The sequence below is a fragment of the Geotrypetes seraphini genome, chromosome 11 (assembly GCF_902459505.1).
Source record: "Geotrypetes seraphini chromosome 11, aGeoSer1.1, whole genome shotgun sequence".
Classification (NCBI taxonomy): domain Eukaryota; kingdom Metazoa; phylum Chordata; class Amphibia; order Gymnophiona; family Dermophiidae; genus Geotrypetes; species Geotrypetes seraphini.
Window position 1 is genome coordinate 120683307 of NC_047094.1, and position 23971 is coordinate 120707277.

The window sequence follows — 23971 nt, forward strand, 5'->3', positions numbered from 1 at the left end:
TAACAACGCATTTACACACTGCAGCACTTGTAAAAAAGAAAACTCAGTGGCCAGAACTAAGAACTAGAAACAATTAAAACATTTTAAACGCCATGAAGATGGCAGATCTAGTCTACAGTTCAAATCGGATTTAGTTAAGCCAATTATGCCTCAATAAACCGATTTAGGAAGTCCTCGCTCTGCCTAATTAGCAGCCTTAGCTTAAGTTTCGCATCGCATCGCAAGGAACGGGGAAAGTGCAAAGCAGAGATTTTGACACACCCCCCCCCCCCTCCTTTTGTGCGTGTGACAGCAGCCGGGAGGCAGAGACAGTCCTGATGATGGATCTTCCTCTTCGAAAGCTCAGAACCGCGTCTTGGGAAACGAGAGAAACCACTGACCTGAACGAATCGTCAGCTTTAAAGAGCCATGCACCCGGGAAACCACCTCATTCCCGCCGACCAAGGTAAATGCAGCAAGCAGAGGGCTTTGCACCTCCCTTGATCGTTGATTTCGGGCTAACGGGAGCTAAAGGGTCCCCGAGATTTCTGGGCCGGTGGATGGGGAGCACGTGGGTGCTGCACCCCAGAGCTGAACTTCAAGCCGAAGGGTGGGTCTGGGGTGGGGAGGTTGTTCCTTCTCTTGAGCTTTCAGAGCCACTGGCTAGGCTGGGCTTGGGTGAGGTCTCCGATCTGTCATCTCTGCACCATGAAACGTAAGTAGACTGTGGTTTCATATATATTTTTTGTGTGCAGTTGGATTCCACACCTTCACAAAAGGAATTTATTTTAAAGAATAACTTTGGTTCCATGCTGGTAAATTAGGGAAATCCCTTTTCTTCAAATTCACTGAGCTTTGGAACAACCTCCCTGCCCCGCTACTGAACCTAGGCTCATTCCAATTATTCCGAAAGCATCTGAAAACCTGGCTTTTCTCCAAAACGTAAAGCTAGCTATCCTCTTCAAAACCTCTAATTTCTTATTATGTCCTTCCCTCATTTATTGAATTACCTGTAAACCGTGTCGAGCTCTATCTTTATGGAGATGATGCGGTAGACAAACTTAAGGTTTAGTTGAGTTTCTCTTCCTCTCTTTTTTTTTCTCTCTCTCTCTCTTCTCTTTTTTTAATCTCTCTTCCTCTCTCTTTTTCTCTCTTTCTCATTAAAGGCGTCATGTACGCAGGTAAATTAGGGAAATCCCTTTTCTTCAAATTCACTGAGCTTTGGAACAACCTCCCTGCCCCGCTACTGAACCTAGGCTCATTCCAATTATTCCGAAAGCATCTGAAAACCTGGCTTTTCTCCAAAACGTAAAGCTAGCTATCCTCGTCATAACCTCTAATTTCTTGTTATGTCCTTCCCTCATTTATTGAACTACCTGTAAACCGTGCGGAGTTCTATCTTTATGGAGATGATGCGGTAGACAAACTTGAGGTTTAGCTTAGTTTTAAGCTGGACTTCCTCAACAAACGTTCTATCAGCAGTAAAATTGCAGAGATAATCATTTTACCTAATAGTACTGTATTATATACCGGAACTCTTCAGAGAACTTTTGGACATAGGTAGCAATTATGAACTGAATGAATTAACAACTGAATTTTACTCTTGGCTTTGATCCAGGTATCTGTCTGCAACTTGTGATGGATACGTGCTTCAGAATAAACATATTCTAAACAGTCTCAATCTGCAGGAGTGTTTTTGGTTTTCTTCATTGATGACTCTCTAGACCAGGGATGTCAAAGTCCCTCCTCGAGGGCCGCAATCCAGTCGGGTTTTCAGGATTTCCCCATTGAATATGCATGAGATCTATTTGCATGCACTACTTTCATTGTATGCTAATAGATCTCATGCACATTCATTGAGGAAATCCTGAAAACCCGACTGGATTGCGGCCCTCGAGGAGGGACTTTGACACCCCTGCTCTAGACGCTGCCTAAGAGCCATCTATTGAAAAATCCAATACTTCTGGGCGTGAGCAGAGTAAGATTCAGAGTGTCCTCCAGGAAGAGTTTATGTGCAGCACAAATAAAATCTGTGGGGAAGAAAAAGCTCCCTCTGAAGGAGCAGGATTAGAGTTGAGGTTTTACGGCTGCATTTCGTCGTCGGTCCTCTGCTTGGGTTGAGGATTCTACCTTACATACAGGTGAGTTCTGCCCATAGTGCGCTTGGAGATGGAGGTACCTAGTCCAAAAGGCGTTTCGTTACCGGAAGCCCTTTAAAGGAATTTTCACTCTCTGTTATTGTTGTTATGGAAGCAATGTTAGGAATGCACTTTGTTCTGAGAGACTGCATTGCTAAGGAAGAGTATGCATTGTTTCTTGATAGTGCATGAATGTACAATGGTGTGTGCATGCAAGGTCAATCAGGAAAAAGTATGCCCTATGCACTGTTTCAGAAAGGTGCACACTGCTAAGGACACATGAAACAGCCAAAATTTCAGGGTTTTCTTATCATTATCCTGTCCTATCCTGAGAAAGAAAGTTCTGGCCTTTGAAAGCTAGTCCAATAAAAAATAAAAGTTGTTAGCTTAGCAGGGGTTAAAAAAAAAAGGGTTTAGATAATTTCCTAAAAGAAAAATCCATAAACCTTTATTAAGATGGACTTGGGGGAAATGTACTGCTCATTCCTAGGATAAGTAGCATACAATCTTTTACTCCTTGGGATCTTGCCAGGTGCTTGTAACCTGGGTTGGCCGCTGTTGAAAACAGGATACTGGGCTTGATGCTCTTTTGGTCTGTCCCAGTATGGCAATGCTTATGTTCTTATTTTACTGTGCTTTGTTTTGTTTCATTTCTATTTATGTCCTGAGCTGAGGGAGGAAGTCTTATCTTCTGAGAACTAGCCAAGAAAATGTATTAAGTTGGCTCAATAAAAATACATCATCTATTATTTTATTTTGCTATTTTTTAAGCTTTATTTCTTTTCCTTGCTTGAAGGCTTTGCACATCCTCGATCTCATTGGTTTTGAAATAGATTCAACGGCAGGACAAAAGTGTTTGCCCTTTGAATAAAAGATAAAGGCAGAAAATAGGTGGGTGCACTAATTAACCCCTCCCCCTTTTTAAAATCATGCTGCTCTAGACCAGTGATTCCCAACCCTGTCCTGGAGGACCACCAGGCCAATCGGGTTTTCAGGCTAGCCCTAATGAATATGCATGAGAGAGATTTGCATATGATGGAAGTGATAGGCATGCAAATTTGCTTCATGCATATTCATTAGGGCTAGCCTGAAAACCCGATTGGCCTGATGTTCCTCCAGGACAGGGTTGGGAACCACTGGTTTAGTCTACTCCAGTTTTTCCAATTGCCATTCAACAAATTACGTACAATTGGAAAAACTGGAGTAGACTAAACCAGTGATTCCCAACCCTGTCCTGGAGGAACACCAGGCCAATCGGGTTTTCAGGCTAGCCCTAATGAATATGCATGAGAGAGATTTGCATATGATGGAAGTGATAGGCATGCAAATTTGCTTCATGCATATTCATTAGGGCTAGCCTGAAAACCCAATTGGCCTGGTGTTCCTCCAGGACAGGGTTGGGAACCACTGCAGTAGTGTGTGTGCGCACACAACACAGGCACAACAGCATTTAACCCTCCCCCCCTCCCCATAGCCCTGGTGGCAGGGGAGGCCCAAAAATCCTGGTGGTCTAGTGCAGTGGTTCCCAACCCTGTCCTGGAGGACCACCAGCCAGTCAGGTTTTCAGGATAGCCCTAATGAATATGCAAGGAGCAGATTTGCATGCCTGTCACCTCCATTAAATGCAAATCTCTTCCATGCATATTCATTAGGGCTAGCCTGAAAACCCAATTGGCCTGGTGTTCCTCCAGGACAGGGTTGGGAACCACTGCCCTAATGAATATGCATGAGAGAGATTTGCATATGATGGAAGTGAGAGGCATGCAAATTTGCTTCATGCATATTCATTAGGGCTAGCCTGAAAACCCAATTGGCCTGGTGTTCCTCCAGGACAGGGTTGGGAACCACTGCAGTAGTGTGTGTGCGCACACAACACAGGCACAACAGCATTTAACCCTCCCCCCCTCCCCATAGCCCTGGTGGCAGGGGAGGCCCAAAAATCCTGGTGGTCTAGTGCAGTGGTTCCCAACCCTGTCCTGGAGGACCACCAGCCAGTCAGGTTTTCAGGATAGCCCTAATGAATATGCAAGGAGCAGATTTGCATGCCTGTCACCTCCATTAAATGCAAATCTCTTCCATGCATATTCATTAGGGCTAGCCTGAAAACCCAATTGGCCTGGTGTTCCTCCAGGACAGGGTTGGGAACCACTGCTCTAGACGTTTTTAGCGTGGGCTGGAATTCTATGAGTGTTGGAGCATTTACTGCACAGCATGATAAAAGGGGCCCAAAGCTTTTTTAAATTGATAACTTTTAAAAAGTTGGCATGTGTTCTAAAAAATGTATGCTTTTCACTAGCTGCAAAATGGCAAGAAACTTTTTAAATGCAAAAGTAACCTAGATCAGGTCCCATGTGTGTATATATGCCAACATGATTATAACAGATGGGGAGGGGAGAGGAAGAATATGTCATTTATTTAATTTTCAATACTGTTCTCCCAAGTGAGCTCAGATTGGTTTACATGAATTTATTCAGGAACTCAAGCATTTTTCCCTGCCTGTCCCAGTGGGCCCAGTGTGGATTTGAACCCACAACCTCAGGGTGCTGAGGCTGTAGCTTTAACCACTGCGCCATACTCTCCCCATTCTCTTTGTGGTTGGGATGAGAACCTTTCAGCAGCCCCTTGCATTGTGATGTCATAATGCCTATGAGCCAACTTCATCAATGATGTCACATGGCTTCGTTTCCCTATGCTTGTGCCCATTTACTAGATGCATTTGTCTCATTGAAATGAAAAATGTCAAGAAAAGTGTGGAATAAACTTTTATTTCACTCTATAAGATTAGTCCATCTTTTTGGCATACAGGGATCCTCTGTGTTTATTCTGTCACCGTTTTCATCCCCCCTCCCCCCACCCTGTCTGCGGAAACATATTCTCTGATATTGCTTCTCACTTTGCCCACTTGCAGCTCATTGCTTTTGTGCCACAAATATTAGGAAGAAGAGCAGTCTTTATTGGTGCCTAAAAGCTCCCAGAATGCAAAGACAGTTGCTTGACATGGCCATGTTTCACCAAGATCCGTCTGTCTCGATCCATCCTCCTTTTTCTGGAGCCGTGCACCAAAACGGATTCATTGTGTGCCTCCTCCTGGATCTGCCCTTTTGTTTTCTTACTTCACAAATAGGAAGGGCAATGACACCTCACTGACCCCCTCTTTTACCAATGCGTAGTGCGGGTTTTAGCGCCGGCAGCGGCGTTACCTGCTCCAACGCTCAAGGCAGGCAGTCCACTAGACCCAACGTGGAGAAAGGCAGTAGTTCCCCCCCCTCCCCCTGCCGTCCCCGTAGCTTTTTATCTTTGGCACAAGCAGCCACGAACTTGCTGCTCGCGTCGGCTTTGGCACTCTCTCTGATGGACCCCCCTTACTACGCCGCTGGATGAAACTGTACATACCTGCCTATATGATAGATGTTATGGCCAGTTTTAGCTGAGCAACAAGCAGGCTTCTGAAGTAGCCTAGGGGGTGGCTGGGTAGTCAACTATAGAGATGGGGACTCGGGCCCATATCCCACTCTAACCACTACACTTACAGTGGAATATGCAAGCCTTTCAAAACTCACCCATATTCCTCTGTACCTACTGGGATTGTTCACCCTTGAGAAGAGAAGACTGCGAGGGGACATGAAAGAGACTTTTAAAATATTAAAAGGATTCGACAAAATAGAGCAAGAAACATCGTTATTCACATTGTCCAATGTGACTCGGACAAGAGGTCATGGACTGAAGCTGCCTTATTTGATTTAATTATAAATGAAAGCCATGGAAGATTGCTTTTTTTAAAAAAAAAAAGAAACATTTGAGTTTATTTTACGCAAACAAGCCTGGTATTGTCGCACAAAACAATCTGTCTTTTTGGGAGGATAATTACTACAACATTGCCTAGTCTCTTTATAACTATAAATGTCTCAGACTTACTCGGATGCATTGCAGCTTGGGGGTCTGTGACTTGACCCCCAGCTTTACCTGATAGCGGAGCACGAGTCCCACATATTGTCTTACTTTAAAGCTGTGCTTCTCACCTTTTTGATTTCAGAGCATACTCTCAAATTTGTTTGGTCTTCATCGTACACCGAGCCAAATTTTTGCCATCCCCCTCCCCCCCCCCCCCATCTCTGGATGTCTGTTTTATCTTCTATTTCCTTTCTTTTCTATCAAATAATGAAGCTCTTTGCCTTTTTACAATTTGCTCGTGCACTCCCTTGCTGTGTCATCGCAAAGAAATAAATCTATAAGCCATCAACCACCACCAGGGCCAGTATGCCCATCTTTTTCTCAGCCTCTCTCTCTGACCCAGAGACCTCGCAAAGACAGCATGACCTTTTCTCTATTCCCAATCCACATTGCCAGCTTCTTCTATCTGCCCCACTCACCCACAGAGCCAGGATGCCCCTCTCTCTCATATATACAAGTAGCATATGCATTTTTCTCTATCCTCCAATGCGCATTGCCAGCATATATTTTATTCTTCCCACCACATACAAACACAAAACACACACGCATGCCTGTAGCCAGCATATGTGTCTCTCTCTCTTTTTCATACATACACATCCATACAGCCCACCCCATACTTATCTGCCTTCACCCACACACACAAGCAGTGAGCCTCTCTTTCCCTTCCCCAGCTAACCCCTTTCTTCTTCCCCCAACCCTCCCTTCCACTAGCAGCCCTTTTTTTTTTCAGGGCCCCACCACAAGCAGCCAAACTTCATTTATTCCCTCCCTCCAGTGGCGTAGCTAGGATAGGAGGCACCAGTGGTGGTGGTGTCCCCCTGCACCCTCCTCTCGGCCCCACCCATTCTTTCCACACCCTCATCCCACCCTCCTCACTCTTTAAATCTTTGCCAGCGTGAGCAGCTTCTCTGACCTGCTGTTAGCACTGGCTTTGGTTTTCCCTCTGACATCACTTCCTGGCCCCGTGACCTGGAAGTGATTTCAGAGGGAACTAGGCCAGCGCAAGCTAGAGTAGTTGCTCGCACTGGAAAAAATTTTAATGAGGTATGAGGGTGGGGAAGGGAGGGCATGAGCATGGCTTGGGGGGGATGGAGAGGTGCTGGGATGGCACCTGAGGCATCCGCCCCTCCCCTTCTTACTACACCACTGCCTCCCTCCATAGGTAATTTGTTTTCCTGCCTCTTATAATACAAGACATCTCGCAGCAAATCGTTCAACTACCAAATAGCAAAAGTGTGGAACTCCTTTCCCATTTTAATTCATACAACCACAGTATATATATATTGTTTTGTAAAAATCTAAAAATGTGTGGGTTTTTTTGTTTAAAGAAATCCCTACCAGGGGACCAAAGAGACTCAGACTAATAATACAAGGCACCCAAAATAGAGACAATGTTAATGGTCAGCTGCTAACATTGATATATTACCTCAGACTGTATGCACAATGTGATAACAATTTGATAACTTTAGACAGCATATATAATTCTTTATAGCATGTATAACTATATACCAGAATTCTATGTAGAAATATGCTGCTTGTAACCCGCCTAGAACTCTAATTAATGAGTATTTGGCGAGGTATAAGATTGCACATGGCATAACACCTTAACGCAGGCTCCCTCCATTTATACATGTCCTGATGTGGTAGGTAGGGGCTCCTGCAAAGGAACTCCTCTCCCTGAAAGTTGTGGTAGTGGCAATGCTGGGGGAAGGGGTGGGGGCTCTTCAGGCTCTGGCAGCAGTGCCATGGTGGAAAGACAGTGACGCTGAAGGGAAATCTGTTATCGGGGACAACTTAGGGGCCTCCCTTAGACAGCCAGTAGTGGCAGTAGGGGGAGTCTTTGAGTCACTAGCAAAGGGAGTAGCTTTTGTATCAGTGTCGGCAGCAGCGGGGAGGTTTCAAGTCATCGTCCTTTGGGAACAGGGAGGGCAGAAGCTTTGAACTGGCCTTCGGCAGCTGCAGCAGTTCTGCATTTGCAGGTGAGTCAGAAACAGGCTGCTTTCACCGCACTAAGCACATGAAAAACAACAGTGCAGGGGATTGAAGGACAGAGGAGATGGGCCAGAGCAGCCTGTGGCATTACACTTGTGTTAGATACCAAAGCATTTAATATGGCTAGGCTTTTCATGAGAGCCTATGCCAGGACTCCGTTTGGTTGGGCCTGGGGTTATAACAGGTGGGCACCAGGCAGTGCAGGGGGAGGGTAATTCTATAACAGTGCCCCTAGGTGGCACCTACTTTCCATTAAAGAAATCCAGCATAACAGGTGAAATATACACCTGTAATTTAGACACAAGCCAGCCATAGAGCTGGTGACTGAATGCCAGAGATATGTGATATAATGCATTCACTCAGTTGACCCTCATCTCTGTTCACTTCTCTCCCCCTCCCCCGAGCTCCGCTCAGCTGGTAAATCCCTCCTATCTGTGCCCTTCTCTTCCTCTGCCAACTCCAGACTCCGTCCTTTCTGTCTTGCTGCACAGTATGCCTGGGACAAGCTGCCTGAATCCCTACGGCGGGCTCCCTCTCTGGCCGTGTTCAAGTCCAAGTTAAAAGCCTACCTCTTTGTTTCAGCTCCTAACTTTTTCTCCTTGGGTTCTGCATCCCCAACCCTCTAAGTCAGTGGTCTCCAACTCAAACCCTTTGCAGGGCCACATTTTGGATTTGTCGGTACTTGGAGGGCCTCAGAAAAAAAGAGTTAATGTCTTATTAAAGAAATGACAGTTTTGCATGAGGTAAAACTCTTTATAGCAGGGGTAGGGAACTCCGGTCCTCGAGAGCCATAGTCCAGTCGGGTTTTCAGGATTTCCCCAATGAATATGCATTGAAAGCAGTGCATGCAAATAGATCTCATGCATATTCACTGGGGAAATCCTGAACACCTGACTGGAATACGGCTCTCGAGGACCGGAGATCCCTACCCCTGCTTTATAGTTTATAAATCTTTCCTTTTGGCTAAGTCTTAATAATAATATTGTCATTTATAGCTAAAGAGACAGATGATCAAGAAACGGTTTTATTTTACTTTTGTGATTATGATGAAGATACCAAGGGCCTCAAAATAGTACCTGGCGGGTCGCGAGTTTTAGACCACTGCTATAGGCTAAGGCTACCTGCATTGTGATGTCATAGATCTTTATGGTTATGGAAACAGTAACATGATGGCAGATAAAGGCCAAATGGCCCATCCACAGCATCCACTATCTCCTCCTTTCCCTATTGGCTAAGGCTCTTAACATTTGCATCTCTTCTTCCTATTGGCTAAGGCTCTTTACACCTGCATTGTGATGTCATAGAACTTTATGGTTATGGAAACATACTAACATGATGGCAGATAAAGGCCAAATGGCCCATCCGCAGCATCCACTAGCTCCTCCTCTCCCTATTGGCTAAGGCTCTTAACATTTGCATCTCCTCTTCCTATAGGCCAGTAGTCTCCAACTCAAAGCCTTTGCAGGGCCACATTTTGGATTTGAAGGTACTTGGAGGGCCGCAGAAAAAATAGTTCATGTCTTATTAAAGAAATGACAATTTTGCATGAGGTAAAACTCTTTATAGTTTATAAATCTTTCCTTTTGGCTAAGTCTTAATAATAATATTGTAATTTATAGCTAAAGAGACAGATGATCAAGAAACGGTTTTATTTTACTTTTGTGATTATGATAAACATACTGCGGGCCGCATGTGGCCCCCGGGCTGTGAGTTTGAGACCACTGCTCTAAGTCATGTCTGTCTGTCCAAGTGAGATTGTAAGCTCTTACAAGCAGGGACTGCCTATTTAATGTCAAAATACAGCACTGTGTACGTCCTTCAGCGCTATAGAAGTGTTTAAATAGTAGTAGGATGACATTTTGACATTTAGCTGCTTAGGTGCACACACATTTATTATTGATTTTAAAATATATATCCTGCCTATCCCTAGGCGGGTTACAGAATAAATATACATAGGTCATTAACAATTCACTAACCTGCCCGATCATGACCGATCCATGTCCGATCCGGGCAGGGATGATCAATTCTGGAAGCCAGAATATTCTAATGGGGGCGATCGGAGGCAAGCCCCCATCCGCCAACACGGATCGCTAGGTAGTGATCCCGATGCATGCGCAGACCGTCTACTTTGCCTGTAAATATCCTGCACATGTGTTTCCTGTCTCTCTCTCTCTTTTTTTTTTTTTTACTTTTTTACTGGCCTCGACTCACCTGCTCTCTGCTGCCCTTCCCTGCAGTGCGAGCCCGTGGTTTTAAACCACGGGTTTAAAACAGGTTAAAACCACAGGCTCGCACTGCAGGAAAGAGTGGCGGAGAGCAGGTCGCGGCGGAGAGAAGGAATGCTGGGGAGCCATTTGCGTAGTTTAGTCTACCATTCCCAGTCAAACCTTGGATTCGGACCTGAAGAAAGAAGGGGGAAAAGAATTTCATATACATTCTTTGGACTATTTTTCACAATACTGCTCAAATTACCCATCATGTATTACCTAATCTCACGACAATTCTTATGTCATCCGCCTATATATTTCGTAACTTCAGGACAACTCTTACGTAATCCGCCTTGAACCGCAAGGTAATGGCGGAATAGAAATCACTAATGTAATGAATAAATATACATAGGTCATTAACAATTAACACTTTCTTGGAATTCCTCAAATCTTAATACCACCAGACCTACCCCAAAATCGAAATTATCCTTCCCCTCACTAAAAGACATTTCCCACCCAGGAAAACTGGGGACTTCCCTCCCCTTCAGATTCACCGAGCTCTGGAACAACCTTACCTCCCCTCTTCGGAACCTGAGTGCTCTCCAACCCTTCCGTAAACACCTGAAAACCTGGCTTTTCTCAAAAACCTAACTCTCCCTCCTCTTCCGACATCCTAGCCCGCTAACACTCTTCCCTCTCCGATCTTCACCCAACCCTTCCTTGGAGTTCCTTTCTCATTACAGTTCCTGTAAACCGTGCCGAGCCCCACAAATGTGGAGACGGCGCGGTATACAAACCCAAGATTTAGTTTAGTTTAATGTAATGTTTATTTTAGCTCTTGTCAGGGCTGAGCAGAACTGGAGAGTCGGGGCTGAACAGGGCAGGAGAAATCGGGGCAGAGAGCAGGGTTTTAGCACAAGCGACTGGTCCTGATCAGTCGCTAGTTTTTTTGATCAGCCAGCCAGTCGGTGTGCCAGAAGAAGTTTCGTGAACTGCGTCCTTCCTGCTTTGCATGCCGATTCCCCTCATTGCATGCATGGATCGGTACACAGGTTAGTGAATCGGGTCGGAGGGGAATCGGCTCGCAAACTGATCGGTCCATGATCGATTTGTTTAGTGAATCTCTAGCCCTTAGAAGTAATGTAATGTAATTTATTTCTTATATACCGCTACATCCGTTAGGTTCTAAGCGGTTTACAGAAAATATACATTAAGATTAGAAATAAGAAAGGTACTTGAAAAATTCCCTTACTGTCCCGAAGGCTCACAATCTAACTAAAGTACCTGGAGGGTAATAGAGAAGTGAAAAGTAGAGTTAGAGGAAAAATAAAAATAAAATAAACATTTTAACAAGACAGCATTGATCTAAATACTTTGGAAGGTAGAAGAGAGGAGAGAAAGGAATAGAAGCAGAAGGGGGAGCCGTTGAACAGTAGAATTCTGGAGAAATTTAAATGATAGAAATAGAACAAAACAAAGACAAAAGGCAAAACAATAGATAAGATTAAAGATAAATCATAAGCTGGAAAGAAAAATAAAATAAAACTTTGTCTTCAATCCACGGTTTCAGCGTCAGTAATGAAGTGGAGCAAGTAAGTTTAGGAGGAGCGATTGACGTTTCCAGAAAGGGCTTCTTCAGGGAAGAGACTTGGCCGACAGTCCCAGGATGCCTATGTCTCCTCCCCTGAGATGTTCTCCCATCCATGCATTCCCTCCCAGACACACTGCCCGTGCCCCAGCCGCTCCAAGGAGGCTGCCCCAGATGAGGCCCACTGTGAATGCAGGATTCTCTCCAATCTTGTAGCTTCTTATGGACTTGAAATAGGCCTGTGTTTTGGCTCAATAGCCTGCATCAGGAGTCTACAAACATAGGACTCCCGCTACTAAATAGTGCCAGAGGTTTTTAGCATGGCCAAGTGAGGTAAATGCTCTGATGCTGATAGAATTCTAATGAGCGTCGGTGTATTTAGCTCACCAGCCCACGCTAAAAACCTCTAGCGCCCTTTAGTAAAACCTAGGGCCCCAACGCCCCTCCACTTCTTTTTATGAAGCCGTGTTAGGCTTTTTTATCACCGACCAGGGCAATTCTATAAGCGTCGGAGCTAATACCACCGCAGCCGGCAATAATGTGGTTTCGTAAAGGGGGGGGGGGTTAGTGTGCAGATATATACAGATATATGAAAATATGCCAAATATTTGCCATAGAATGTTAAAAATTCTGCCACGGGAAATGGGGGGGGCTGTGTCTATAAAGTGCCACCAGCCTCTCGATCATTTCTAACTAGAGAATGACACGGAGACAAATTTTTCCCCATCCTCGCAGGAACTCAATTTCTCCATCCCGTCCCCATGAGGTTTCCCCCCCCCCCCCCCAGTTCCTGCCCCATTCCTGTAAGCTCTGCCTTAACCACACAAGCCTCAGACACTTATGATTTTAAAGTGTTTGAGGCTTGTGCAGATGAGGATGGAGCTTGCAGGAATGGGGCAGAGACAGGAAAAGAACTCGCGGGGACGGGAAAATGAGTTCCCGTGGGGACAGGGAAAAATTTGTCCTTGTGTCTTTCTCTATTTCTAATTCTTTGTATAGGATGTAATGCTTGGAAGTCATTCATCCTAAATATTTTTACATTCTTGGGCTCATTCCACACATTATTAATATTCTGCAAGATACAGTTCTGTTCCACTCATTTGCATTGTTCAAATGTCAGAGGTTCGCCGTACTGAATGTGTTACATAAGTTCTTTCTAGATGCAGGAAGTAATAATGCAGATTGCTGGCCTCAGCACAGTCATTAATCATGTTTTGGTTTTATACCTTACACATTTCTGGACAGATCATTTATTAAAAACACATTTAAGTTCAGAGTTCAAGGAAAACAAAGGTGTACACTATAGCACTTTTCTTCACGACTTTTCATAATATTGCTTCCTTTTCACTGTGATATCTGATGAGTGGCCCTTTAGCCTCACACACAGGCTTTGATAGATCAGTTAGTCCATAAAAGGGAAGTGTTTTTACATTGATTTGCTTTGTTTCGTGCATGTAAATTCATTTCCAGTGCGATAGGTGTGTCATTCTGGACAAGCGGGTTATCTCCCCATGGCCACGAGCCATATGCAGAAGGAATCCATTCCGGATTTTTTCTGTGATCCTCCTGCTTCACTGTGAGCTCTACTGCCACCTGCAGTTTTCCCTTCTGCCCGCGAGCCAGAAGGAGTGTTTCTGTTCTTCTATCCCTTTTTCTTTTATTTGGTGTTTTTGATTTTTATTCGGTGTATGGGTCAGTGCAGTCAGCCCGCCCTAGATTTCTGGGACTGCTTTTATATGTCTCGCTTGGCCAAAATGATATACCTATTGCGCTGGAAAAAGATATTATGTCCTTACCTTGATAATATCTTTTCAGTAGACAAGTGTGTCATTCTGGACCCCCACCTTATCCTTCCTGTGCCTGTCTATTGTCTCATTCTGTTTATGCTTCTACAAATTTGTACGTTGGATGTCGGTCAGCCTTTTGGGCCCTGAAAAATTCTGTATAATATCTGAGCTCATTTGATGCTTCTGTTGGTTGTTACTTATTCGCTGAACGTTCAGGTGTTAATTTGAGCAGAACAGTTGATTTGTTTGGGAAATTTCCCATTTTTGTCCTTGCTTCACATAATGTCGATAAAGCTCTTGTTTGCTTGGGTACAAGTTTCAAGTTTATTGAAATTTTATATCACACTTATCAAATTTCTAAGCAGTGTATGAAGTAAAAATAATTAAAATGTAAGGGAAACGCATATAAGTCTCATAAACAGACATTATTGTACAATAGGTAAGGGGGAAAATACAATAATTGATAGGATAGTAAGACACGGATGGTAAAAACAATAGGAAGGGAATGATTTCATCTGTTCAATTAAAAATTGTTGAAAGATTATAAATCGAATGCATGTTTAAATAAAAATGTTTTAAAATTCAATTTAAATTGATTCAGAGAAGATTCCTCCCGAAGATGTGATGGCAGAAAGTTCCATAATAAGGGGGCATTTATAGAGAAAATTGATTTATGAGTGGTATCATAAACAATTTGTCGTAATGAGGGTATGACTAAAAGGTTTTCATTATTTGATCGCAATGAAATCTGGGGAGTGAAAAGTTGTGGATTTAAATGGCAGGAGTAAAATTTTATAAAAGTTATTCTGTGGGAAAGTGGTAGCCAAGAGTAGTGTCACATGGTCAGATTTTTTAGCCTTGGATAGAAATTTAACCTCTGTATCTTGGATTATTTGTAGTCGTCTGAGACTGAGTTCTTTTGGTGTTTTTTGGGTTATTCCCTTACTGCAGGTGGCAGTAGAGCTCCCAGTGAAGTAAGAGGAACACAGAAAAAATCCGGAGTGGACTCCTTCTGCATATGGCTCGCGACCATGGGGAGATAGTCCGCTTGTTCAGAATGACACACCTATCGCACTGGTAAAGATATTATCAAGGTAAGGACATAATCTCTTTTTTTTATGCACATAGGCCAATTTTATGAAACTAAAAAATGACATTTTTTGCTCATAGAATTGAATTTATAGGCATAACAAAAAGAAGAAAATTAAAAATAAATAAAAGCAAAATGAAACAAAAAAAATCTAGGGGAGGAAGGGCTGCAGAGCCCTGGTGCATAAAATGCCTTCAGTATCTCTTAAAAGTTCAAGGTTTTAAAAATCAAAATATTAGGACTTGTACCTGTGCCTTGATATACGGTCTTGCTTAACTGCATCATACAGAGGAAGCATTTAATTTAATTATCAGATCTCGTAACTGCTTTTAGAGCCATTACACAAAGTGATTTATAACTTTCCAGAATTAAAGCAGTTACATAAACATCACAATAATCACAGCATATTAAAGGCATATATTATCTCAATTCCACTTGGTTATGTTATAGCACAGATAAACCTGCAGAACATAAAAGTCCAGCGTGCTAGTATAAAAAGTCCCGCCGCCCATATAAAATGAACAGCTGTGTAGGCCAATCTGCTCATAACCACTTTATTTTCACCTGAGACAGGTTGCCAGATGAAGGGGACCCTTTTACTAAAGTATGTTAATCACTTACCACCTGGATTCTGTAGATGGCGCCAAACTTTCGGTGCAGATTAAAGATGCAAGCCAAATTTCATTGGTTAACGAGCCATTAGTTATTTAATTAGTCTTAATCATGTATTGAAGTTAATTGGCACTAATTCGGATTTGCATGCACTTCTGCTTGCACGCTGTTCTATAACATTGGGTTCCTAAATCCCGTAGTATGTAATTCAGAAAGGGGTATGGCCAAGAGAGGGGCATGGGTGGGTTAAGGTTGTTCCAAATATTTACATATAGTTTTATTTATTTATTTTAGTATATATATATATCAACTGTATATAGATAATTCAGAACACTGCCATCGAATTGATCCATAATGGTAAAAAATATGACCATGTAACACCTTTTTTAGTTAAATCTCACTGGCTTCCAATTAACCATCATATCACTTTCAACATTTTACTTCTATCATTTAAAACACTCTCCACTAATGAACCACAATTAATTGATAAGTTACTCATCCCTTACAGTTCTTCACGTTCACTTCGGTCTATAAATCAAAAGCTCCTAACAGTCCCCTCTTTGAAAATTATTGGGACACGACGGCACGATATATTCTCGGTGATGGCGCCGCAGCTCTGGAATGCTATGCCACAACATCTAAGAGAGGAAACCAATTTAGCCCGCTTTAAAAGTAATTTAAAAAGCTTCCTTTTTAAAGATGCTTTTAACCTTTACAATGCATTCGGTTCTTATACAAAATTCCTTTTCTAATTGCACCTTTTTTTTCTTTTCTTCTTTCTCTTTTTACATGCTCTACCCTATTGTTCTTTCCATATATGTCTCTCCTCTGAACTTAAAAAAATGTTCTATCCCCTATTAGTTAGTCTGTATGTCTAATTGTCTACCCCATTACAGTAAAACCTTGGTTTATGAGCATAATTTGTTCTGAAAACATGCTTGTAATCCAAAGCACTCGTATATCAAAGCGAATTTCCCCATAGGAAATAATGGAAACTCAGACGATTCGTTCCACAACCCAAAACCTTTAATACAAAATACTATACGTACTTGTATTGCAAGACCTCACTCATTTAGAACAGTCACTCCACTCCCGCAGCGTCGGACAGAGATGATGATGTGATGATGTGACGCGTATATACTGTATGGACTCATATTGCAAGACTTTGCTCGTTTAGAACAGTCACTCCACTCCCGCAGCGTCGTAGAGAGAAGAACCATCTGCTAAGTTTTGATGATGTGACGCGTGTATACTGTATGGACTCGTATTGCAAGACCTCGCTCGTTTAGAACAGTCACTCCACTCCCGCAGCGTCGTAGAGAGAAGAACCATCGGCTCAGTTTTGATGATGTGACGCGTGTATACTGTATGGACTCGTATTGCAAGACCTCGCTCGTTTAGAACAGTCACTCCACTCCCGCTGCGTCAGAGAGAGAAGAACCATCGGCTTACTTGTGATGATGTGACACGTGAATACTGTATGGACTCATATTGCAAGACTTTGCTCGTTTAGAATGGTCACTCCACTCCCGCAGCGTCGGAGAGAGAAGAACCATCGGCTCAGTTGTGATGATGTGACGTATGTATATTGTATGGACTCGTATTGCAAGACTTTGCTCGTTTAGAATGGTCACTCCACTCCCGCTGCGTCAGAGAGAGAAGAACCATCGGCTCAGTTGTGATGATGTGACGCGTGTATACTGTATGGACTCGTATTGCAAGACTTTGCTCGTTTAGAACGGTCACTCCACTCCCGCAGCGTCAGAGAGAGAAGAACCATCGGCTCAGTTGTGATGATGTGACGCGTGTATACTGTATGGACTCGTATTGCAAGACTTTGCTCGTTTAGAACGGTCACTCCACTCCCGCAGTGTCAGAGAGAGAAGAACCATCGGCTCAGTTTTGATGATGTGACGCGTGTATACTGTATGGACTCGTATTGCAAGACCTCGCTCGTTTAGAACAGTCACTCCACTCCCGCAGCGTCGTAGAGAGAAGAACCATCGGCTCAGTTGTGATAATGTGACGCGTGTATACTGTATGTACTCGTATTGCAAGACATTGTTTGTATATCAAGTTATAATTTAATCAAATGTTTTGCAAAACACTTGCAAACCAAGTTACTTGCAATCCAAGGTTTTGCTGTATTATAAATTTTTAAATTGTGTGTAAAAAGATATGTTTATATTTTATTCATTTTTGTACCTCGCTTAGTAAAACTAAATAAACGATTCATCAAAATCCAATAAAACTTGAAACTCAGAAGTGACCACTGCTAAACTGAATTTTCAGCAAACATTAATGGCTCACTACCACATTGTCATTTAGGTCGTATATTCTTATGCTTTGTTACTCTCATCTTTTTTTTTTTTAATTTTCCACATAAATTCTCAATTATTTCTTGCACTCTTCAAAAAATGTTTTCAAAGTTTCAAAACTTATCTGAGACTGTAAAGGAGAGCCACGAGCCAACATAGCTATGTTTTGATCCCTGCATTAGCACAAACAATCTCCAAATGAGAGCACAAGGTCAAAGACAACATCAAAAAAACAAAAAATGTCAAATTCTTCTTGAAAACTTTAAAGAAAAACCATACATAGTTACCCAGTGAAGCTCTACTCTGTTCTCAAAACAGCCATAAAATGGTGGCCATGTTCAGATTGGTACAGAAGGGAATAGACTTGGTAGATAAGGACAGGTTGTTCACCCTCTCCAAGGTAGGGCGAACGAGAGAGCACTCTCTAAAATTGAAAGGGGATAGATTCCTTATGAACATAAGGAAGTTCTTATTCACCCAGAGAGTGGTAGAAAACTGGAACCCTCCAGGGATTCAAGACAAAGTTAGACAAGTTCCTGCTGAACCAGAACGTAAGCAGGTAGGGCTAGTCTCAGTTAGGGTGCTGGTCTTTGACCAGAGGGCTGCCACGTGAGCAGACTGATGGGCAAGATGGACCACTGGTCTGACCCAGCAGCATCAATTCTTATGGTTATAACTGCAAGAATAAATCACATGATACACCAGCCAATCAAGACACATTTCCACGCATTTAAATCACTTACATCACTGATAAATGAATTGGGTGCTGGCATTTACAAAAGATTTTAGCTGGTCTAAGTACTGGCACTCAACTTTAGGCATGGGAATGGACTCTAAGCGCTATTCTACAAATGGTGTGCATCCTGGATCACATATGATAGAATAGTGCTTAGTACTGATTTTTTCCAGTGCCGATTTTTAACTTAACATATAATATGTGTCTTTCCTTATAAGAAAGGTGTGGCTTACTGGTAGAGCTGCTGCCTCTGCACCCAGAGGTTGTGAGATCAAATCCCAGTGCTGTTCCTTGTGACCTTGGGCAAGTCACTCAGTCCTCCAGTGCCCACTAGTGCTGCTCGATTCACCGCTTTGAATCGATTCACTGATTCACATTGGTGAACTGATTCACATTGGTGAATCGATTCATTTTCTTTAAAAAATTGGGTTTTCCAATTCACTGACCAACCCTCCTCCCTACATACCTTCAGGCCTCCTAAAGCAGGAGCAGCAGTGCTCTGGCAGCGAAAAGCCTGTCTCTTGCTGGCCGTCCACTGCCGCTACTGCTTCTGCTTTGGGAGGCCTGATGTCAGAGCTCACGGTGGGGGTGGTGGGGGGTATCAGTCGGGAAGTGCTGCATAGGTGCCAGGGCCGTGGGTACCCTTGGCTTTAGGGGGGTTCCCTGAAGGCTGGTATGTTTTCTCCTTCTCTCCACCATCATCCGGCTTCCCCTGGCCTCTCATTCTTACTTTCAAAACTAATTACGGCCTGCAGAGGATCCCCGGTGAGGTAGCGATTCTAGCTGTCAGCCTCCGCTGCACGTTCCCTCTGCCGTGGTCCATCCCAGACCAAAACAGGATGTGACGAATTGAATCAAATTGAAAAATTTTTCCTTGAATCGGGCAGCACTAGTGCCCACCGCTTTGAATGTCAAAGCCACAAAAAGGCAGTAAACAAGTCCCCAAATCCATATATGTTAGGGAATGCTACATTCACATTATTTTTCTCTATATATACACTAGTGAATATAATATTCACCCTATATATACATTCATTTACGTATTTATATCATAGTACCTTCATATATACACATCTAATATTAGTATTGTGTACTATGTGCATTTTAAATCCTCTTTATATACTCGCATAGTGTCTGTATCATGTACTTTGCTCATCCTCGATTTGCACATCTCCTGATTATACTTGTTCTCTCTACTTTATCCATCATTTATGACTTAATATCTTTTAACTGAGTATTCCAAAATGCAGTTTTTACCAGTACAAAAGCTCTGGCTAGAGAACACTCCTCCAAAACTGAGGAACAGAAGGAAAATTTACACTGAACTGAAAGAGAATCCAATCTGTAATAAATAATGGAAACGGTGCTTGTAAGAACCTGAACAGAAACGTGTTCTAAATTCTATTATTATGAGAAATCCAAACAAAATACCGTATTTCCCCATGTATAGGCCGCGGCTTATACATGGGTTTTACAAACCTGTGCAGTGGGTGCGGCTTCCTTATATGGGGCGGCCTATCTAAAGACATCATAGATAGGCCACCCATTAGATAAGCTGCAGCGCTACTACCTTTTAAAATAGCTCCCTCGCTGGACAGCTGCCAGCTGCCTCCTCCAATGTCGTAGCCAGCGGTGCAGGGCAGGAGTGATCTCTTCGGCATCCAGCCTGGCCCTGCGTTGCTTCCTCAATGCCTGCTGGATGCCGAAAAGATCGCTCCTGCCCTGCACCGCTGGCCGCGACATTGGAGGATGCAGCCAGCAGCCAGCCAGCGAGGGAGCTATCAATACAAGCATGCATAGCCTTTAAGATATGTACTGTGGTGTTTAAAATTTTATATGGGCAAACTCCAGAATATATGGTCACGCTTGTGCCCCATCTGTCTTCCAAATTATGTTACGATAAGGAATTGAATGTTGTAACATTTTCCAAAAGAGAAAGGGGTAAAATATAAAAGAGATTTTTATGTCCATGTTCCCTTATCAGGCTGTCTAGCGAGGGAGCTATTTTAAAAGGTACGGGGGACTCCAGTAGCATCACGGCTTATCTAATGGGGGGCTTATCTAGGAGTTTTAAAATGAGAATAGGGTTTCCTGCGACCTATACAAAGGGGTGGCCTATACATGGGGAAATACGGTAATGTTTCAATTTTCATGTCTAAATGTATTTACATGGAGAAAAAGACTTAAGACTGGTAACACCTCCTGGTAGATACTGTTTAAAGTAACGTACTGGATTTCTTGCACATATTGTACTTGAATCAAGATTTATTTGACCTTGATATAATGTACACGGTAAATGTTTGTGAGGGTGGGGGGGGGGGTTCTGATGGATGATGGGGGGTTTTCTCCTAGAGACTGATACTTCTGGAACATTGTACATTTCACTGATGTCCAATTCTCTGCATTTATACATTTGCACATGAAACTTTAAAGGCATTATTTTGTTTGGATTTCTCCCAGGTTTTCTTACATTCAGCTGTTCCATTATTTATTACAGATTGGATTTGGTTTCTGTTTTGTCTAAAACCACTCCAGTCATGTCACATAATGAGGAAGCAGAGAATGTTCTCTATATATAATCTAAAAGAATGGTATTATTACATAATGAGGTTATGTAAATATGCCAAAACTTACTACTAGCCCTCCAAAAAGTAAAGAAAAACAGTCTATAAACCTTTTAAAAACAATGCAGCCTTCCGTTTCTAAAAATAAGCTCTGAAGGAAAGGGAATAGATCTATTTTTCATGGCAGTGATGCCTGTTTAGGCAGTACTGGAAAAGACGGATTGGAGCGGGGACCTTGTAATGATGCTCTGATTTTATGATCTAAGGGAAATCATACAGTGACTGGTGCCATTGGATCTTAAATCTTTGTCCCTCTGCTGATAAATAACACTCTGTCAAAATTTAGCTCTTGGCTTGCCTGCATGTGAATGCATGATGCCTTCTGGTTTATAAACTTAGCAAAAAACAAACAAAACAAAACCCAAACATAAAAACAGCAAAATGAATCATTAAACATTCTCTGTAACTGCAGAGGCAAACAAGCAAATAAAAATTCAGAGGGTGTTTCGTTAATATGCTATAAACAGTTGGGGACTCATTTACTTAATGATACTGGCTAACTGTCTGGAAGGGCCTTTAGGAGATTAAAAAAAAAAACCCACATTGCATTATATTTTTGTTTAAACACGATGGAGGCCTTTTGCTAAAATATACCAAACAGTTAATGCAGGAATTAGTGTTGGATGATAAGTTAACATGGCGGCCTGACACTTGGTATGGTTTAATTTAACTGCAGAGCATGGAATGGAGTGGAGAATGGCTGTGGGCTGCACCTTTCACATAATGTATGGTCATTTACAATATGTTAAATGATTATCTGCAGTGCTGAATACATTTCTCTGCATTACCTGCCAGTAGCATTGCCAGATAGCAGATATTGGGTGGCCTTACAATAATAATGGAAGGCAATGAAAATTTTAGAGACTGACACGGGGGGGACAAAGTTTGGGTGTCAGGTCAAAAGCGCGCCGGGACAAAGGCGCGTGCAGACAATTGAGCGCAGCGCGGAGGCGCACGCCACACAAAATTACTGTTTTAACGGCTCCGATGGGGGGGGGGGCGTGGGGGGAACCACCCCACTTTACTTAATAGAGATCGCGCCGCGTTGTGGGTGGTGTGGGGGGTTGTAACCCCCCCCCCATTTTACTGAAAACTTCACTTTTTCCCTGTTTTTAGGGAAAAAGTTAAGTTTATAGTAAAATGTGGAGGGTTACAACCCCCCAAACCCCCACAACGCCGGCGCGATCTCTATTAAGTAAACTGGGGGGGCTCCCCAACAAAACCCCCCATCGGAGCCCCTAAAAACTGTAATTTTCTTCGGCGTGCGCCTCCGTCTTGCGCTCAGTTGTCGGCGCGCGCCTTTGTCTTTCGCCGACTTGTCTATGAACCCAAAGTTTGTCCCCATCTCCACCCCTTTCCCACAAGCTTTGACCCTATCCTCTCTCCATCCCCCACAAACTCTTAGTTCCATCATTATTTATAAAAAGCAATTGCTCACATTTTGTACAAATGAGATCTTGTACTTTTGCAGGGATGGGGACAAACTTTGCCACACTTCTCCCTCCCTTCCCCCCCCCCAATGTTCTCTGCATTGAAATTTCCCCTCCCCACTCTCCATCCCATGTCTCAACTCTCTGCCCTTCCCCCACCAACTCAACTTAAAAACATATAAATACCTGAGCTGGCTGGGATCCCCAAACCCTGCCCTGCCCTCTGAAGACTTCCCTCTCATAAGTGCCCAGAACGCTGCTACCCAGCTCAACAGTTTCGTAATATATTTTGACCTTTAAATTAACCTGGAGTCCTACCCCATAAATAATAGCGTTTGAATGTCTAACTTCCAATTATTGCTTGTTAAAACCATTAATTGGGCTGCTTATCCACTTTATTTGGACGCCTAAGTCGATGGACGTCCACATTGTGGATATCTAAAGTTAGATGTCCTGACCTGTACAATTCTTACTCCAAAATAACTGTTAATCAATACCTGTTAATCACTAGCTCTTAACTTTGTTTATTCCACTCAAGTTGTACCATCTTTTAATCATTGTAAACCGCATAGAACTTCACGGTCCTGCGGTATATAAACTGTTATTATTATTATTCACGGTCCTGCGGTATATGATCTGATTTTTGGGCCGATTCACAAAGAGCTATTGATGCACTAAAAAGTTTGCATGTAAATGATTCACACAAATGTTCGTGTAATTCCTGACGCTGCCACCCGATTGACTTCAGTGAGAGCGACTCTCAACACATGTGCAGAGCTGGCAGGGGAAGCCCAAACAGCTGAGAGGCAGGAGAAGCTCCAAAAGCAGGCTCCTGCCAGTCAGCCATTTAAGGCAGGAAACCTTTAATTTTTCTTTATTTTTTAATGGGCACAGATGGTGTGTGTATGTGTGTGTTTGGGTTTTTTTGAAGTGCATTGGGAAGCCATGTTAGAGCATCAACTTGGGTTTTTGTCTTCACAGAGTATTTGAGGATAGAAGGGGTTGGAGTGGGTGTTTTGACAACTACAGGGAGCTCACAACAGGGACTGATTGACTTATGCCTTCTGAAGAGCAGTGAAGTCCTTCCTCTTCAGCTGAAACTGACACCAGCAGAGTCCTCTAAATATCCTTCCTTCTATGTGTTCCTTGTTTTGCAACCAGTCATGTCCTTAAATCTACTTGTGAATGTCCTATTGTAACCTGTTCTGAGTTTCCGGGAGAATGGGATAGAAATTGAAATAAATAAAAATAAATTATGCTTTTCTGTCTGGGGGCAATGCTTCCCGATAAGCCCTACTCCCTTAACCCAACACTATCCTGGGATTCCACCTCACTAACAGCAGCCTAAGAGGTCAGGTACGCAGCCTAGGAGTAACTTTAGACGGCCACCTGTCCCTGTCCGCCCACATATCTTAAGTAGTTTCCACCTCCTTCTACTACCTCCGCCAACTGCAATGGATCAACCCTACATCTCCAAACCAGACCTAGTCCAACTCCTCTACGCCTATGTTCACTCCAG

General features: G+C 43.0%; 1 protein-coding gene across 8 annotated transcripts in view; it reads left to right on the forward strand.

The window, feature by feature from the left end:
- The first annotated feature begins 252 nt into the window (after positions 1–252).
- Positions 253–23971, forward strand: part of KCNS1 (potassium voltage-gated channel modifier subfamily S member 1) — a 37658-nt gene continuing 13939 nt past the window's right edge. The window contains exons 1-3 of one of the 8 annotated variants that reach the window (XM_033962708.1): positions 253–445; positions 2914–3008; positions 14594–14736. Coding sequence is in view for 2 of the 8 variants with exons in the window: in XM_033962704.1 (XP_033818595.1) it covers positions 409–445; positions 14594–14616 (60 nt within the window). In the remaining 6 variants the exon portion in view is untranslated. Of the gene's footprint in view, positions 446–614; positions 695–2913; positions 3009–14593; positions 14737–23971 lie in introns of those variants that run through there. The other 7 variants (XM_033962706.1, XM_033962704.1, XM_033962707.1 and 4 more) reach the window with 7 other exon arrangements.